This window comes from Pholis gunnellus (genome assembly GCF_910591455.1).
Source record: "Pholis gunnellus genome assembly, chromosome: 3".
Classification (NCBI taxonomy): domain Eukaryota; kingdom Metazoa; phylum Chordata; class Actinopteri; order Perciformes; family Pholidae; genus Pholis; species Pholis gunnellus.
Window position 1 is genome coordinate 12679178 of NC_136529.1, and position 20590 is coordinate 12699767.

The 20590-nt window shown below is 41.1% G+C and overlaps 1 protein-coding gene across 1 annotated transcript in view; it reads left to right on the plus strand.

Annotated features, from left to right (window-relative positions):
• Positions 1–1113: 1113 nt before the first annotated feature.
• The window catches only part of cacna2d2a (calcium channel, voltage-dependent, alpha 2/delta subunit 2a), a gene marked incomplete at both ends in the record, with an annotated part of 136124 nt that continues 116647 nt past the window's right edge, over positions 1114–20590 (plus strand). The window contains 2 exons of the mRNA XM_079156694.1: positions 1114–1229; positions 6560–6641. Coding sequence (XP_079012820.1) covers positions 1114–1229; positions 6560–6641 — 198 coding nt within the window. The remainder of the gene's footprint in view (positions 1230–6559; positions 6642–20590) is intronic.

The window sequence follows — 20590 nt, forward strand, 5'->3', positions numbered from 1 at the left end:
TAGCTGGTGACAGCATATACAATAGCAAGGTGTTTCCACAATGAGGTTATTAATTCTCCTTGCATTCATTTAAATGTGCATCCACTGGACTAGTTGCACTAATAGGAAGAACAAATGTAGTTTGAGAGGAGCCCCAAGGTGATTGCTGGATGTTTACACTCCAGTTATTACAACCCGCCCCTCTAGAGTCATGTCTCTAATTATCAACATAAAGTCCTGATTCCGGCTCATAATTCCGGGTTTGAGGAGGACACAGTGCACGGAGAGGGGACATGAGGAGGAAGAGGAGCTGGCCTGATGCGCGCACCCGTCTGTCGCACAGGAATAGCATGTTTGAACGGAGCAACGACCGCTTGTGTCAACAGCTGAGTCGAGTGCCACAGATAAGCTGTTTAAATACAGGAAGTCAAGTGATTGAACCTTCAAAATAAAACGTCAAGATAAAAAAGTCCTTGAACAAATGTTTGGATCTTATGCCAAATCTGTGCGCAAAAATTGACATATTTTACATGGGCAGCCATTTCCCGAGTCACCCCGGTATTATATATTTGCAAAACAAGTGCACTACTTCTGATCTCTCAATGCTATTTCCATGTAGTCAACTGTGCTCTCCTGGAGGCCCTTTATTGAGAATACAACGGTAACATATTAACATTTCCACTCTCCCTTCACGTAAATCCTATATATTGCCCTAAATACGATCAATTGTTTTTTTTTTTATTATGAAAACCAGAATGGGAACATTATTTCCCTGTGGTGGCGAGCTTTACTCTGTATGGCTGTTACATTGGAGAGAGTGGGAGAGAAAAGGAGCAAATGTGCGGCGGCGGAGAGGGAGGGAGGACAGCGAGTGCGCAAACAGACAGGCAGGCACATCAGCAGCAGCGGCAGAGCATCTTCCTGATCCTGATCTCCCGTGTCGTCAGCTGCCAATCCTCTGTGCGTCTCTGATTGAGATTTCACTGCCGGCTGAAGTGTGCAGAAGCCTCCGCCAACCATCAGCTCCCGCCACACACTTTCTTCTGGAGCTCGGTTATTCTTAGCTCAGCTGCAAGGGACTGTCCTTCCGGTCCTTCTCTTATTTATCCCAGTTTCTTGAATATTTAATGGAAAATGGCGATCTGCGCGCCATCGTACGGTATTTTCTGCCTCTTCACAATCCAAACTGTACTTATCATATGCGTCTCCACGCCGACAGACGGGACTCACCTCTTCCCCCAGCACTACACGTAAGTACCCTGCACCGTTTGGGGGATAAACCAGGGGCGCGGAGCGCGGAACTAGGACAGGTGGCCCCGCCAAACCTGCACATGCAGCGCCGTTTACCTTGGCGCGAGCCGAGCTGTTGTCCCTTATGTTGAAACACAAGAGACGCAGTTTCCGTCTCTGATGCCGCGTTATGAATTTCGCTCTCACGAAGCCTATGTTGTTGTTTGTGGGCAGTGGCATTTAATACCCAAAGCCTTATTCAATCAACACAGAAACAGGCGACAGGGAGCATGCACAGGTGCCCCTGGCGAATAAGCCACGCGAGCAAGAATGTATTAGAACATCCACAGGGATAACAAATAAACTGATGATAATAGTCGCGGTGTTGTTTTGCCGTCGCTGCATGGGGGGAGAATATCCCATTTACGCGTGATGGATTGGATAGGCTGAGCGACAACGAGGCTAGTCTTAAAAGTCCTCCACTGGATATTGCACACGCACCAATAATCATCTCTGTCCCACAGCAGGATACACCGGTGTTTTTACCGGGATAGAGACAAAACCAATTAGTTAATGCCGCAGGAGCGCCAGGTCTTTAAACCTTCAGCTGAAGTAGGCTACCTGCACCTCGGCTCGTGTCTCCAAAAACTCCAAAACTACTTGCATAGACTCTGATCGGGGACAAATGTAGCGTCATGTTTGCAGCGATCAGAAATTAGACGTTTTTCCTGTCAAAATAATTATATTTGAAATGTAGACGCACTTATGTCACGTATTACAGTAATTGCTTTATCCTGGTTAGCGCATGCAGTCACAGCAAGCTGAGCAGCTGTTTTAAACTATTGTTGGACTTTTTCAGGGTACCTGTTGGGAAATTGTTTTGCGATTATATTTGAAATGAAAGCGCAATTTCTTCCAAAAATGCGAACACTGTAATACTTTCACCTTGAATGACACACGTCTGCGCACGCTTCAGTTTACCGGCTTTGCGTTGTCGGACTACTCAAACAATGTTTTGCCTTTTTTTTTTTCTTTTTTTCTTTTTTTAAGTGAACGTTGCTTCGTTTGATATGACTATTTCAGATTTTGCGGTCCAGTATTAAACCCAGTGAAGCCACTGCAAAAGTTCCTCACTCAAGTCTTTACGTGATGACGTGTTGATCTGATGTGAACACGATGTAGCCCGTCGTGATGATGATTAGTCAGTCAGGTTCACAGAAATGGAGAATCTAAATGATTCCTCCCTGATTCATCCACTGGGGGATCTCTTTGTTATTCCTGATGGCCAAGGTGACTTTCAAAGGGAAATCACTAATCTTATATTAGGCCTATTGTTGATTGACTTTTAAGGACAATTAGCTGCTTCGATTCGATCACTTGAGCGCCATAAAAAAAAAGTGATGTCGATGGTTTGGTGAACAAATTCCCACGGATTAATTCATAAAATGCATTGTTTATGATCTTACAGCAATATCTCCTCTACTTTCCTCTGCAAATACAACTCATGTTTTTTTTGAAGTACTTAGATATTTTTTTTGACCTATACTAGAATACAGTCACCATTGTAATATAACAACGTGAATCTCATTAGATAAGATAAATAATATGGTCTGGTAATATATGCACCCTGTATTATTTTCAAGCATCTCTTGGGTTTTATAAACTGGGTATTGTGTAACCCACATCGATGTGCTATTTGCCAGTTAGTCTAGTTGAAGTGTATGGGGAGCGGCTGAGGCCGTCCATCGGGTGTATATAGGCCTGACACAAACACCAGTTGGAGCAAGCGTGTGTTTGAGGTCTAGCTTAGGACATGTGTCCATACGAAAGGGCAGAATAAAATGAAGTTCATTTTTACAGCGGGGCTAAGAAAGAGTACGTTTTCTACATGTTGCCACCTAAACACCGTGCCCTTTTTTTTTGCAGTGTTATGTTAATAGTATAGAGTGTGTGTGTGAGTGTGTGTATGTAGAGGTAGAAAGTGTTTGCATGGGGGAAATTATTTCTGCATTTCTCATTTATGTGGAGGAAACCTGTTTCGATAACTGTAATCTAAATGTCCAATCTTCTTCAGGAATGTAAAATATCCTTGCGTAGCTGAGTCTATATGAAACTCAAAGCAATTTCCTCCAAATTTTGTTATTTCCACACATGCGAAAATAGTCCACCTCTTGCCCTGAAAGATATTTCGGAGTTGCACTTGGAATGACAAGACCCATTGCAGCAGAACGAATATGGTGACGGTGTGTGGCTGACACACAGGTCATCCATCCAAACCCATTTCATCACATTTTCCCATAATGTTTCAACATAAGTCATAATACACAGAAAATAGTAAAAACACAGGTGCCAAATAGCAAAGCTATTATACTACATCAGACTACAAAGAGCCAGATAGCATCAGTCTGCTTTCATGTAGTAACAACTTCTCTGTTTTTAAGAGAGATACCAGCATTCTTAACACAGAGGGTCTCCAAGCATTCACTGAGGATTAAGCCTCAACAGTGCATATCATTTACCAAACAAGTGTCTGCTTGTATCTCAGTAGTTGTTACTGAATTGAGGATTCTGCACATTTGGGACGGTGAAATATTTTTTTCTTTTGATTTAGAATGAGTTATTATACAGCATTTTACAAAAGTGCCTTTAAATGTAAACTTTATGTGATCTCGCCTGATTCAGGTCAGTTGTGTTAAGGCTCCATTGTCGACTTTTTGCTGCGTGTCACGTCACATCAGTCTGCATATTTAAGTGAGTTTTTAATTAGACTTATTGTATTCAATGTAATGAAATAGATTTAAAAAAAAATGAGAGCACCAGGACGGAGGAGAGACGAGGCTAATGTGTGCAGGTGTGTCTGTACATCTGGTACATGTTTGGATGTGATACTTTTATTGTGATATAGTCAATAGTCCACTTTTTACTTTTTGCCTTTTAAGATATTTCAGCGTCACATTTGGACCCATTGAATGAACATAGTGACAAGTGTGTGACTGACACACAGGGTGTTCATCCGAACTCATTAAGTTTTCTTAATTGTCTTTGACTGAGGTTGGCAACATGGGCAAAATTAATGTTGCAGTAACTATCACTTTTTATTATCTTTAACAAAATCTTTTGATAATATTTACTCAAGTGTTGGTGAAGTGTTTAAATCATATTTAACCCATTATGCTTTTTTTGGTTACATTTATTATGAGGAACTTTTAATTAACTGGTTTTGAAATGGTCTCAATTTAATACCGATGCCTCTAAACGGCCTATATAAGTAAATGAGACCATCGGCGAGAAGATTGGCTATTTCTATATAGTTATTCTTAATGCTCGTTATCGGTGCCACCAGGTCCGATTCCGGCGAAATCAGACGAAATCATGCAGGTTCATCAGAAAACCCCCTTTAGCTCGGACTCCTGTGGGGCCTCCAGACAGACCCAGATCCGGCCTTGCTGCTTCCTTGGACCCGCAGAGGTGGAGAGCTCTGCGCCTGGCAGCAGCGTCTCCTCCTCCAGCCAGGAGCAGAGCTTCCCCTTGCTGCTCCCCCGGTCCCCGCTGGTAGCCAACACAGTCACCATGCTGCTGGAGGCCCAAGCCGTATTGCTTGGCCCGCTGGAGGGAAAGAATGTGAACTGAGAGGAGCATACTGTCAGACCCTGCTGCAGTAATATAAGAGGTTTTCTAAAAGGAATCTGGTGCTCAGAAACACTACCGCCTTTGTCCACAGGGAGCGCCGACATCAACACAAAATGAAAGTTCTTCGTAGTAACTTTAATTGAAAAAAAAACTGTCAGCTTGTTATCACTAATTTACACATCTGTGTAAAAGATCTTTTGATATGAGAATTGCATCACTATTATTTAGCTGAATCATTGCCCAGCCTTATTTCTGGCTAAACAGGGTTTACCTTTTTTCCTGCTTAACCATGTAGTCCACGTTATAGACAATATCATCCACCCTTAGTTTAAATTAAATATTGCATGAAAACAGTAATACCCAATTTACCCAAATTAATCAAATCTAAAATCATCTGGTGATTGATTGGGTCAATACTGTGCTGCTTCACCAATATTGACCATTTCTACAGTATATGTGTATTTACATAAACTTAAAATGTATGAAAGAAGACCCTCTTACTGCATGTCATTCTGTATATATATACATAGACCCACAAACAAATGTAGACAATGTGTGTGTCTGTAGCCTAATGAAGTTGTGTAAGAAGTCTGCGTGGCTCGGGGCAGAGGTATTGTCCCTCACTGTTAGTATCACTGCGTCCTCCTCGGCTCTGCTCTCACTGTAAGCTTGTTTTCATTTCATATCGAGGTGACCTTTTCATAGTCAGCGGCCTCTCCCCAGCGGTCCCGCTCTGCGCCGTCCTTTCGGAGGCCCTCTTGCTTGCTCTGAATCTTGTCCCCCGTAAACACAGCCTGGCGTGTTTGCTCTGCTGTTAAAGTCCCGATGAGGCCCGCTCTGGCTGTGTGATTATGGCGAGCGCTGTCACTACTTGGCAGATTTGTGCAATTAAATAAATCTGTCTTCCCTCTTGTCTTCTGAGCAAATCTGACATTTAAAGATGACATTTGTCTCAGTCATCATATTAAAAGACAAACGACTCTGTTGTGTTGTTGATGCTAGTGATTAGCTATCTGCAGACTGCTGACAGGAAAAGGTTGGCAGAGAGTCAGTGGTTGGCTCGGAAACACATGACAGAATTTATTCATCTGATTGCTGAAAGATGAGCTTTTCATAATGGCATTTTTTTTTTTGTGAGAATTTCTTGTTGGCCATTCATACTTGTGGATTGTTCAGCTTGTATCCAGGTTGGCAGGTTAGCCGCTGCTGCTGCTTTAAAATAATCTAGTGAAAATCTTGATCCATTAAGTCATTTGTTGCTTGCTGGGAGATATACAGTGATGAGCTTGAGCCGTTTGATCTCTTAATTCCAAACTTGGCTCCGTCTAACAGAGATCAGCTCCTGCTTAGGGTGCATTTCTGTCTAACCTGAGCAGTTTTATTGCAGAGCCACTGATCCCAGCCGAGCCAAGACAGGCACGTTCGCTACCAGTCCTGCCAGAGCCGACCATATATATGCAAGATGGAAGCTGCCGATGATTAACCCAGACATTAGGAGAGAAAGGACAGGGACGCGTCCAGATAGGGATCCGGAAAGGGGGAGAATATGGCAGTTTGACAACAGAAAGAGAGATACACAAAGATTGGGAGGGACTCTTTCTGAGACAGTCTTACTAACACACTCACTCTCATCCAATGACAAGAGAAATGAATAATGATGACATGCTCAGGTGATGATGTCGAGTGATGCAGATTGAAAATGTCTAATTTTATTTCCCAGAATGATTCACTGGGCTGGACGCATCGAGAAGGAGCTGGAAAAGGTTCTGCAGCACGTCACCGGAACTCAGCAGATGAGATCGGTAAGTTGACGTCATACTTGCATGTGACGCGGCACTTTGTTCTGCATTATCGATCAAAACGATGTCACTGGGCGAGGTTGTGCAACATAAGCTTCCATGTGTGTTTGTATGAGCACATTGCCGCTTTTAAAGACATTTGGGTTTAGTATTAACTCTATTTTGAGATAATTTGATGACTATAATGTACTTTTTTTGTATATTTTTTTTTAACAAATATTTTTTGTGAGTCAGATATCACTCCTGATAGTTCTCTCTTGACCTTTCTTAATCAACATTTTAAAGTAAAGATATACTGGAAAACAAGTAAAATGATTTTAACAACTTACCTGAATGTTTTAACTATTTTTAAAAAGCATGCAATTTTAAAGTTCTAGCACTAAATGACACATTTAGCAGAATATGGTGTTGATTGTGTGCGTCCTCGTATGAGGCTGTGTGTAACACGTGTCTGTCTTCTTGTAGAGCAGATGGTTGAACAGAGTGTGATTGACACTGTTTCATCATATTTCTGCCATGTGTGCATGCTCACCGTGCTTCCAGGGTTTGTAATGCACCCTGAGATAAATGCTTCATTATTGCTGTATGGGTGAGTGTGATTCATCCAGCCGGTACCATGCCTGTGGCGGCTTTAATGCTAGCAGGAACAGTGGTTAGTGTGACGGCTGTTAGTGTGGTGGCGACGTTGATGGATCCCAGAGAGGAGAAAGTGAGTTGACAGTGATGGTGCTGGTGTAAAGGTTAGTGACCGTTAGTGGATATCAGGCAGACACTCCGACTGCATGTTAGAGAGAGGTTGATTCATCCAGTATAAAACACACACAATGTTTACCCATCAAAATATTTGCTTTTCCCAGTTTGTGCAAATATGTTTTCAGTATTCCTACTGATGTGGACTTCTAAACTAATGACATGTTTTCAAGGTGAAAGCATATTGTTGCTGTGTGATTAAAAAAATCTGTAGGCAATATTCAAAATGTCATCATTTCACCAACTATGAAAACCAATTTTGATTAAAGCTTGGGTGACAATGCATTTTTTTTTAGGGTTTCTGAAAGGGTCGTAAGAGCCTAAGAGGAAGGAGAATCTTCATCGAGACATCGAGAGGCATTGTTTCTCCCTCTACTTAAAAAAATATATTTTATTATAAATGATACAAGTCATGATTATATTATTTTTTTCAATTTTCTTTCTTCTGCTGTTTCTTTTCCTGATGAGCAGATTCATCATTTGGTCTATAAAATGGTTGAACATAGCGAAAAATGTCACATCACAATTTCAAAAAGGAGCTGCCATCAAATCGCTTGTTTTGTCTGACCAACCGAACGATATCGACTTAACAATCCAATAGGACAAAAAAAAAGTAGCAAATCCTCACAAATGAGCAGCTGGAACTGGGGAATGTTTGGTATTTTTGCTTTAAAAAAGGAGTTGCTGATTAATTCCTGTCAGTCTCCTTATCGATTAGTTGAGTCATTGTTTCAGCGCTATGATATTCAGAGTGATGTACTGTATGTTTGGTTAAATGTGTTATTGTGTCTCTTGACTGCTTGTCGTAAAACTTGGACATAGCTGAATAAATCCTGAACCTAACGAGACCTAGTGTTGAGCTGTGATGCTGACATGGCGTTAAGTGCTTTCTGTTCTGTGGATTCAAACTAATTGAGGCTACGTGTTGCTGACGTTTTCTCTGTGGGCCGAACCTAGTGAAGCCAGTCTCTCTAAGAATATTAAGTCCATTCCAGTTATGTCTTGTGTAGGCTGCCCATATGGCTGTGTGAGCATGTGCGCGTGCTGGCCTGACAGTGTGCACAGAGCGGGTGTGAAAGAACATTTATCATGGCCCCAAACAGGAGTCGTCACAGGGTGTGCTAAATGGCCCAGCATGCCTAGAAAAGCCATTTTCTAAATGGATGCCTCTCTCTATACGTGTGTCTGATAGAAATCTTCCCAGGGCTATGCCGGCTGGTAACAAGATTGCCTCCCTCTGCGCCCCCTTCCTCTTCATGCGTAGTTTATTCTCACAGACAAAAAAAAAAAAATGTAAAGTGTGTGTAAATTATTTTCGAGTTTGTCTTACATGGAAAGAGACGAGGAAGTAAGTTGAATATAATGTGGTCTGTTCAGATCCTCTCGGTCGAGATTTAATTTTTTCGAACAAGCGAGGTAGCCGGTGAAAGAGACAGAAAGGCCGAGACACAAAAACAGCTGAAGATTCGACTCGAGAAATTTACAATGTTTTGATGTGTTTTTAGTTTTTGCATACTGCAAGTTTCAAGTAGCTCCAAAAATACATAAAACTGAAGTTATTTAAATGTTGAAAATCACATTCATACGTCTGCCCAGGTTTGGTCAAGATGTAATGTCTCCCCGGGGGAGTGAAAGGAAGATAGAGGGTGAGTGATGTATCGGAGGAGTTGGAAGTTTCGAATGGAAGAGTGTGGAGCGCAGATAGACAAGGAGAGTGGGCGGCTTTCAGAGCGGAGGAGGGGTTTTTGAGAGAGAGAGAGAGAGAGAAAGGATGAAGAATGGCTTGACAATTGAGATGGATGTTCAGGCGGTTTTGTGTGTATATTTAGAGTCAAACTCCTTAAGATGGATGAAATGATAGAGAGGAGGGACGAGAATTGGTAAATTTAAATGTGAGCAGACAAATGCTGTTTATAGTCCTTATCCTCCTCATTATCCAGTGCGCTGCTGTTTTTGATGTGTTACATACAGTATGTGGAGATGAGAGGCGGCGGTGGACACCGCTATTGTTTCCCTCTCCTCTGGCTGTTTCAGAACAGTTTAAATAGGCACACATGAGCACGAGCGCCTACACCCACATACTGTCATTACAGCAATTTGATGGTTTATCAGAGATAATATCACTACGTACATATTTAGACACCTGTGGACACATGTTCACGGTACTAAGCTGTAAGATAACTATACTCCGAGAGATATTCTGGATGAACAAGTATTCAGATAGTGAAAGTACAGAAGTATTATCAGCTTAATGTACATCATAAGTAAAACTACTCATTCTGGAGCAGAATAGCCCCTTTGTCTGATACATAATTGTAATGACGTAATTAGAACACTATATAAGTAGCATTGTCCTGTTGTAGCTGGTGAAAGTGGAGCTAGTTTTAACACCTTTATACAGATGGGAGGTTAGTCCAGTGGTTCCCAACTTAGGGCTCAGGCCCCCACCAGTGGGTCAGAAGATAAATCTAAAGGGTTGTGTGATGATTAGTGTGGTAAGAAATAAGTTGTTCTGCACAAATTGTGTATTCAGTTTTGCTCTTTTGTAAGACGTTGGCTAAGTTGACCTCTTTGGGCCATGAACAGTTATTTATTTTAATCATCAGCCCAAAAGTATTGTATGTATTGTATTTGAAATATTTGAAGTGTAGTGGAGCAGTAGTATTAGGTATCAAGAAAATATTCAATGAACTCTAGTGCAGTACTTGGGTAAATGTACTTAGTTACTTTCTACCACCACACCTCCAAACTTGCAAAAAGCACACACACACACAGAGTCACAGCTTCAATTAAGTAAGCTTCTTAAATGGCGACGATGTGCAACATGTGTTGAACTCTCAAATTCATTTCAATAAGAAGAGTCTAATCAGCATGAATAATTTAGCCCGGTGCACATGACTGCTCCTGAACCCCTCGGTTCCGCCTGGCACTTTACAACTCTGCACTCCGAGGATCTGTCTGCCGCACCTCCACGCCCTCTCCTGCTGTTTGCTGCTCTTGATTACTGGAAACCTGAGACGACCCACATCCCGATCGATATACCCACACGTAGAAGCAGGGCGGAGAGACAGAGTGCCAATTAATGGACATGGTATTCATCCAGTTTTCACATGAGCTTGAACCTTTTACTTGACCGAGTATGTTTGTTGCCTGCACTTTTGCCCTTCACTCTGTGCCTCTTTTCACTGGTGGTCAACACTACATCCGTCGGCCCGCTGACCTCATGCTGGCTGCAGGTTTATCTCGGTTCAACACAGACTTTCTTGCCTCTAGTGCTTCCAGTGTGCATGGCTGTGTGTGTGTGTGTGTGTGTGTGTGTGTGTGTGTGTGTGTGTGTGCACGTGCGCGTATGGGAAGTCTCCCTTTTTTTTATGTCAACATAAATGAAGCCGGTTCCAATTTGTCTGCACAGGTATGTTTTTATGACTTGAGGGAGATGTTGTATGCAGGCTGAACACAATTCCAAATGTTTTCCACAAACCTCCCTTCTGCTTTCTAGAAAAAGAGGACAAACAGATATCTCTATAAAGTGCACTGGTGGATTTACTCACTATCGCTGACGACAGAAATTTTCCAATAATCTGTCTCAAATGCCCAGTGCTACTAGACATCACCCCTGTTTTCACCCCCCCACACACACACACTTTCCAGAGCTGATGTCAGCTCCCCCCCCCCCCCCCCCCCCCCCTTAGTGCGCTGATCTATCAGTGGACGATGATGTGAGGGCTGATCAGTGCCATTTGTTTCTTGATTTAATAGCTCCTTTTGCCTGTAGACCGTTTACAGGAAGAGTTGTAGGTCCCTCCTCCCACCCCGAGAAGTTCCCTTTAAAGGAGAGAGAGAGAGAGAGAGAGAGAGAGCTCCTCTCTCAGCTCCCCTCCATCTTCTGGCCTGGACCTTGCACAACAGCAGCTTGTTATCTGGCTGTGTGAAACATCACAGGCTATTTCTGCAGGATAGATAGTTTACTCTCTGGCTCCGGTTTTCTCTCCTAGTAGCACGTCTTAAGTATCCCTCAGTCATTTTGTAGCACGCATCGATACGCACCTCGGTTTACTCTTATTGAGGTCTTTATGGTAACATCAATGAATAAATAATTACTGCTACTTTAGCACATACACAGCATCAGCAAACCCTGCGCAGTCTTTTCAGCTGGTATAAAAAGTAAAGTTTCTCCAAAACGGACAGTGATGAGTCTTTAGGGAACTTCAACTCCAGCGTTTAGCTAAGCTGTTTCAACATTATTTAAAGCTATAGTTTATTTTCTTCTGAAAATAATGTATGCATGTGTCAGCTGTACAATTAGTTGTTGATCATGTCTACTGGTAGCACTTGATACAGCACCTTTGAAGCAGAATAGAAACTAATCACTTCAATTATGACATTTGTCAAACTATGCAATTATTGGCCCTTTGACTATAAAATCATGGTTAGGGCGCGGTATTGTTTTGCTGAAAAAAAGAGTTTTGGTACTGATACAAAAATATATATATATATATATATATACTTTTTTGATACCCCACAACTAACTAAGTCAAAGTTCTCAAATGTTACATTTTCTCAGCTGTAGCTGTACAAAACGTTGCTGAGAAATGAAAATAATCCAACTCTGGCAACATTTTTATTTAAATTCAGAACTATCTTGTCAATGAATAAGAAAACAAAACCATGAATCTGACAAGACATTTGATGCCCACCTCCGATACTCCGAGTTGGCGTTCTGACCCAAAGCAGAACCCGTGTTAGAACAATGCAAAGAGCTGCTTCAGTGTGGGAGGCTTACTGCAGTTACGAGTCAATGAGAAATGCCATCCAGGAAGTCCAGTTTGATTAATAGATTGATGCATTTGAAGGCTTATCAGATGCCAAAACATTGACTGAACATAATATTATGAGAAAGGATTTCACTGCTTTTTAATTACCAATTTTTAATTACCAATTTATTTGATTGTGAGGTAAACAGTAGAATTATGCCATTCATGTGACAAAGTAACCTACAAGGAAAGTGCGCTTGCAAGTATTTTATTGGCCCAAACAGCTCCTTCCCAGATTGCATTGCTTTTTGTTCAGCTTTTTGTTCATTTCAAATGAACGCGTGAGCTGTTCTTTTTTTCACAGGCACACGAAAAGCATCCTGAAGTTCAATAACTAGCTCTATTGCGATACATGATAGTCACAAATAGATTGTGAAGCCTTGTTTATCTAGTTATCTATTCATTTGTGTGTCCTCGTGGGTGTATTCTCCCATTTTTAAACCTGGCTACATTCCAATTCAGACATCGCATCTGCCGTTACCAGGAAAGGGGGTCATCGGGGTTACACATCAGGGCCATGAAAGCTTAGACATGGTCAGTTAGAGAACCACTTTTACATTTTGTGTGGAACCCTTGTGTAACTCACATTTCTCCATTCGTGTGCCAACTCTAGCATTTACTGTGTATTTACCCCAAACAAAAACAAAAATAAAACACACAACAAAATGACTGTGGACATTAAAGGCACATAAAACCAGTAGCAAGCTGAACGTTAAGCAGTGTGAGAGCTGGTCAGCACCTTTACTCACAGGCTCACCCTCCTCTGGGCTGACAGGAGAACAGAAGGGCACATAAATGCACACTATTTATTTTTCTGCCTTTTTATTGGTTTTCTGACACTGGGGAAGGTTACAAGGATTCCTCAGCTCCCCGGCTTGATGGCCTGGCACTGGTTGGCGGTGTTTATAGAAATGAAAATACATATATCTGCAGAGTGCAGCCCTGCATGCAGATATCCTGGGGTTGGTGTAAGAAGGAATTAATTTAAATAGCTTTGCAGTGAAAATGTGACCGTTTAGAAAAACTAGAACCAGATTATATAGTGTTGGTGCCCTGTCAATTTCAATTTTTTTTATATACAGTATATGTTTTGTATTGTGTTGTAACCATAATCGCTGCAGATATTTTGCATTTAGAAAAAGTTTTTGTGGGGTAGAACCATCGCAGAACGTTAAAGAATATTAACCTATTTGATTTAAATTTAAACTGAAAATGAGCTGCTAATCTTACAATAATGTGTATTTCAAATCAGTCCTCCACAAATTACTTTTGTTGGTATGATTTAGTTTGTTAGGTAATATTACATCTTTTATTTAGAAACTGTCAGCAGATATGTCAGTTCCTAGACGTCTCTGCCTCGGAACCAACGTGTTTGCTTTTGACCTTGAGGTTTTAACTCCTCAGTCTCATGAAGGCTGTAAAGACACAGTGATACATAGTGCCTGCTGCTTATGCAGAGTTTTACATTTTCACATTTACATTTTAAAATCTCCATACACTAGTTCAATTAAGAGGAGGAAGCTGTAAAGGCCCACTGGGGAGGAAACGGCGCAGAACAAACGGAGATAGTTGGAGCGTCTGAATCTCGCTGACATTCACTGTGGTACATTTGGGGGCTGTATTTGTCTAACTAATTGTTGCTTGATGAATTCAAGGAAAACAAAAAACGGATGCATTTATGCTGCTAGTGGTTTTTTTTCTGTTTAAAGGAAGGCAATATAGCATTATGTGTCAAAATAGGATTAGAGGTCTGCTAACGCTTCAGCCCTGTCAGAGGAAGATGCTTTGTTTTGCCTACGCTGCAAATCTTTTCTCCTTGTCTCCGTCTCTCTACACTATTATTTGCACAGTGTGTGAGCATCCTTGTGTAACTTCAGTCGTCTTCTGTTTTGATGTTTCAGAGAGCGCATGACGTGTCTTTGGTACTATCTGTGCTTGACAGAGAGAGAGAAAACAGGTACAGTTCCCTGAGTGGGTTGCAGTGGTAATGTAGAGTGGCGTGATGCCCTAGAAAATTCCAGGTGTGAAGTGCTTTATTCATTCCACTGCAGAGGGAGTGCTTCTCTGTGTGTGAAGTGGTAGGTGCAGCGTTTACTTTCCATTGTGACCAAAATGTATTTATTTCTTTTACGGCTGTTTGTTTGTGCATGTGAGAGAGTTTGGGTGCGCTGAAGTCTCCGAGGTTTTGTCCTCCTCTTCTTCTCTTCCTCCTCCAACTGCACTAGTCTGTGACTGATTGGTCACAGTTCTGAATAACTTTAATTGGCTTGACTCAGCAGTGGGTGGTTCTCAAACGCCACGCGTCTGTGGAAGTCCTAGAAACGCTTTTTAATTTTTGATCTCTCTACTGCCATCTGAGAGGGGTCTTAAGAAGTGCAACCTACACATTTTTAATTCCACAGATCGTAATATTTTCTGTTTTGTTTTCTGTAAAAAACTAAAAGAGAAGCTCTCCCTCCCTCCACAGTCTATCAACCCTCTTCTTTGGCTTCGAACTAGACTCACTCTCATCTCTGCCTCCGGCCCTTTTCCCAGGGCTTCGTCGTTTGATGGGATTTGCGCTCCACCACTACAATACTGTAGCTGCGTTACACATATGCAGTACTCATTCATGCACACATGAATTTCTGCAAACATACAGTTCATCCAGCCAGTGTACTAACCCTTCCTTCTGGAAATAACATTTGTTTACCATTCATTTTCAACAGCAAATACATTTTGAGAAAAATTTAATTCCAACTGAATTAGGATTTTATGGAAACAGAAATTTAAGTATCAGCCCCCTTGCAAAATGTTCATACTGAGAGTATCTGTAAAACGTACCTAAAGCATGATTCATGTTTTGATGATAATGTCTACGCACAAAAAGCAGTCGGGAAAGACAGTGGTCTTGGTTAAACTTTGATAAAATGAGTAGAATCACGAGACGGCACATGTTCACTTCATTAACATTCAACAGAAACCATGATCTACCCTAAACCTAACCAGAGTGCTGTTGTTTTCTAAACAGGATTTCTGAACAGGATTCAGGATGTGAACTCCAATATCAAAGTCCTGTGGTTCGTACACCAACCACCCACCCCAACTACCTCCCAACAAATTGTGTATGGTACAACATAGTAGCACTTACTTTAGTGGAAAAAGCATTGCCAGTGAACATAGCTTTCCCTCAAAACATATCTGACAAAACAAATTAGTAGAAATTCCTCGTCAACTACTACTCTAACAATTTTATCGAATAATCGATTAAGTGATTTAATTGACAGCCTGAGTTTCTCCTCAAAGAATCACACAAAAACACTTTAAATCTTGTGTTTACCAGATATATGCTAGTAAGTTTATTGGAAATAAGTAATCCAGCATGAAACAAAGCATTAAATATGAATAATCAACTAAAGAAATCCTAGTCGACTAAGACCAAAATGACCGATTAGTCGACTAATTGACTAACAAGGGGCAGCCCTACAAATTAGTAGTATATAAAAGTAATTTTGAGGAGTTACATTTCACACAAAATGCAGAAATGTACAGCCAATAGTGTGTTCAAATGTTAATTACATTTTTTATTTTACCTTTATTTAACCAGATAAGTCAGTTGAGAACCATGTTGTCATTTACAATGATGATTTCACCAAAAAGGCAAAAAACATCCAACATCTCAAGCGATCTCATTATAACATTACAACATCATAATATATACAATATATAAAAAACAAACGGTGTTCCTGGAGAAGCAAATGTAGAAGCAGTTGCAGTGATCAGAGACTATTGTTTATAATGAGTTATGGAAGGAAGGTAAGGGAATGAGAATGTGGAGTTTTAGCTTCTCTTGCAACTCATTCCAGTTGCTTACAGCAGCAAACTGGAAAGAGCAACTTTTGCAATGACCATGTTGATGAAATTGCTGGAGCGTAAATTGCGGTTTCTTTTGGAGGAGATGAGTAGTGAGCTGAGATATGTAGTTTTTTTTACCAATGATAGTTTTATAGATGAACTGATACCAGTGGAGCGATGGCCAGTTGACTAAAGAGTACAGGCTGCAGTGATGAGTGTTGAAAGGGGCACCGGTGACATCTGGAGGACATCTAGTTTGAGAATACTTTTGGAGGCAGACCTGCAGATTACGTCACCTTAGCCTAAGATAGGAGGGACTGTCATTTTAACCAGGGTGGGCTTTGCAGAGTGGGTAAAGGAGGCTCTTTTACGCACAGAAAACCTATTCTTGATCCAACTTTGGAAAGCAGTGAGTTTAAGTACATGCTAAAGGTGAGCGAACTGTCTCACCAGATACCCAAGTACTTATAGGAATTCACAAATTGGAGTTCTGATCCATCCAGGGAGGATATTTCGAGAGTGCAGGCAGGTTGTGGTAAGTGTCTGTTGAAAACCATAAATGTTGGTTTGGTTCGTTTAAGAGAAGATGAAGGTTGGAGGAAGCATGTTGGATGCTATTGAAGCTGTGCTGCTGGGAAGTCAGGGCGGTATTCAGGGAGGAGCTAGATGTTTACAAGATGGTGTCGTCGGCATACAAATGGATGTGAGAGCCACCTGCAGCGTGTTGTTTAGTTGTTTATGCAGATTATGAATAAGGTTGGACCTAGAACCCTGAGGAACACCCTTGGACAGGGACAGTGGGTCAGATAGGTAACCTTCAGCTCTCACAGAATGTACACGCCCAGAATAATAGGTGTTGAACCATGCCAGACCACCCTCTGGAAGACCTATGTCTTTGAGCCTATCAAGCAGAATGATATGGTCCACAGAATCAAAGGCCTGAAGCTGAGAATACTGTACAAGCAATTGCCATTGCTCAAAGCAGGGGATGTAGTAAAAGGCCTGAAACTCACCATCACACGTTGAACTGACTATAAACAAAGAGAACGTCATTACTTTGTGTGTGTGTTATTTAAAAGTCAAACTGCAAGATAATGAAAAACATTTCCATTCCCCAACCAATATTACAGTTTACCTTTACAAACTAAACTAACATCAATCTGTTGAGCAGCTTTCTCTCAGTTGGGCATATTGTTAATGCTGCTGTGTTATTTTAATGATAGCTTTACTTTCAAATGGTTTAAAAGTATGCTACAACAAAAGCAAATCAATAATTGATGGTTACATAAGCTCATTGGTTATATTCATGGCATGGTTGAGCCTTTATAATTGCCAGACTTCTAGCTAAACAGCTTGTAAACTGACATCCAAGCTCCGAGTTTGTTTATTAATAATTCTGGCACTCAGACTTTTTTTTTCTTTTGTGAGTTTAGATGTGGTGGTCTATTGTTGTTGCAGTTATAAAAGTTAAATTAGCATCAGCACTGTAATTACTATCACTCAGCATGTATTTGTAAATGGCACATTCCGTCTTATTTAATTCAAGCTAAATGCATATAATCATATTAATGACTGCATATGTGTGATTTAGAAGGCTGTGGGAATACAGAATTCAATCATACAAGTGTTTGAGAAAAAAAAAATTGATGGTTACCAACTACTGAGAACTTAATCAATCAGATATGTTCAAATTTCATTCCGACTATTATTGATGTAAAGCTGTAGTATCTGCTTTACATAGGTATTGTGTGTGTAAGCCAGCAGTCTGTTTTTGCCTACAGGCAGCTTAGCTTCCATTGTCATGTGGATGTGGATGGCAGGTGAGGGAATTTTTGGGGATGCTCAGGAGTGAAATCCTGAAGAGTGCAATGGATTTAAGACTCACTGACACAGTAAAGTTGAGCTTTCATCTGTGTTTTGGTGCTATACAGTATTTGGTGTTTCCTGCGTGTTTGGATTCATGTGGCTACACGAGTGCTCTCTTGAGTTTTTCGGTGTGATGATTAAAACACGTGTATATGCGTGCGTGGCCGTGTATGTGTGCGCTGGCGTGTGTTTTTGTGAACTCTGGACCACCAGCTCATTTCACACACAGACAGACATCAAAGGCAGTTTGAATTAACCCTGCGTGTCGGGGCCGCTTTGCATGCCATCCTCAATTTCACATCTCTGCCGCTCCAGTAGCACCAAACTTACTTGCCCATTCATATTGAAATGAACAGATGGAGTTTTGCCATGCACTAAATCGCCGTCCTTGACTGAGAAAAGATAAAACTTCAAAAGAGCAGAGATACATTAGTATCTGTTTGCAGGTGGTGAAGCCGTTTGTCGTCGCAGGTGTAGTGAAGGTGTTCTGTCTCTGAGAAAGTGTGGGTAAAGGGCAGGTATCATGTTTTTCTTATTAAAGCAGGTCAATTGTGTTTCCATTACAGCCCTCTTGCAAAAGCCTGCTCCATTTCTCCTTGATTAGACACTGCAGAAATGATGTCATGGTCTCAAAGACACACACACACACACACACACATACACACATCCAAGCATATGTGCCTCACCTCTTTTAACTCACTTTCAAATCCATAGCAGGAAGCGGTGGCCAGCATCACCATATTGTTTGCTTGTGTGTCCAAATTATGTTTTTTGATTGTTTTGACTAGATAGCATTGCCTTTGCCTCCAAATTTGTACCTCATCTTGGCAGCTAATTTCATTTTTATATTGTATTTATTGATCTGGCCAACTTCAATTTCCTGCAGCGGTATGATTGTGTTGCACGATGAAAGCGATAATGTAGATGAACACGCGGCGATGGCAAGGATGGAAATGGTGATGAAGAACATGATGAGAATAATTTCTGTGGGTGATTGTGATTGGGATGAGTTGTATGCTGATTAGAGTGGTGTCTGGAGATGGCTGGGGTCGCTGCAGTATAGGTGAGGGAAGCCATCAGCTGCACTGTGTATTTTTAATATCTCCCAGCCATCAGTAGGCTGCCATGTCAGCTATTCAGTAAACACATTCATATTTCATTAATCTGGCCTCTCCTCTCTCCTCCCCCTGACAGCCTCTTATTGTCTCCTCTAGAGGTTGTTCAGTAATCCACTGAGACCTTACCTCATCCTACAGTGTTACCTGCACCCACACACATACGCACTCTGCTGTATAAGTACTATCGTCGGATATCTTTTCATGTGGTTATTTAGCATACACTTTCTGAGTCTATGATGGTTAAATTTAAGTGTATAGGACCACTGTTAATACAAATACACCCACATACTGTATCTATGCACCCCTACCACTTGTAGTTACAGTATTTTAAGCACACGCACACAGCGTTTCTCCCACTGACACACAAAAACACAAAAATAGCTGTTAGGTTAAACAACTTTAAACAAGTGGATGCTCTTTAAACAAAATATCTCCTAATTTTTTTCACATTGTACATGAGCAGAGATGTGTTTGTCATGTCTGGAATACGTGTGGGTTTATTTTTTCACATGTTCACCCACGCACTCACCCATGCACTGTTTCACCAGTGCTTGTCAAGACAGGGCCACGCAAACACACAATAGATGAAATAGCATTACATAACTCTAGCAGGCCTGAGGTTGGCACTACAAGCACATACAGAATAAGGGAGTGTTAGGCTGACGGTTCTTGACCTTGGAAATAGCACTTGACAAAGCAATCTCAACTCAAGGTCCCTTGCTTGCCTTATCTGGAGCTTTTGGATGTATCGGCCACTTCTTTAAAATGGCTGAAGATCTATCCAGTGGACACTGACTGTTGCACTGACAAATGTATGAAGTTTGGTTCATATGTGTACAACGTTTTTTTCACTGGACGGATGCGCAGTGCACAGTTCTGTTCTTTAAACTTCACAAATGCAGTTGACAAAATAATCTTCATTAAAGTTCCACTTGCTCGTCTAAGATTTCAACCCTCATCAGTTCAATTTTTATTTGTTCAAGCTTAAGAGGAGAGTCAAAAATACACATTTTTCCTCTTACTTGTAATGCTATTTATCAATCTAGATTGTTTCAGTGTGAGTTGCCTATTGGAGATAATGTTGTTAGACCTTGTTGTGAGCATTATCATGTAGGAAGTATTTTCTTTCAACCATAGTTCAAAGAAGATAGTTTACATATGTGAAAGGAGAAATTGAGGTTCAGTTTTTCAAATATACTTTATTGTCGCTTTGAGCGCCGCTAGGTGAGTGACATATTTACCCATCATATTCAAGAGAAGATGGACATCTCTTCGGCAGATTTCTCCAAAACTAGGCAACTCACACCAGTCGACAACAATCTACAGTAGATTGAAAAATAGCAGTACAAGTAAGAGGAAAGACACGTATTTGTGATTTTGTGATTTTGTGAACTGTTCCTTTTCATTTTAAAGTCGATAGGAATGAAGGCGATGTCCTGAAGCTGCTCTGCATATAGCTTCTTTTGTACAGCAGACTTATCATAATAGGTAAAGCACAGGTGTTACTAATAGCATTAACAATTGCTCCGTTCTGTTGAAATGTCCCAGTAAGCCATGACAGTGTGACATT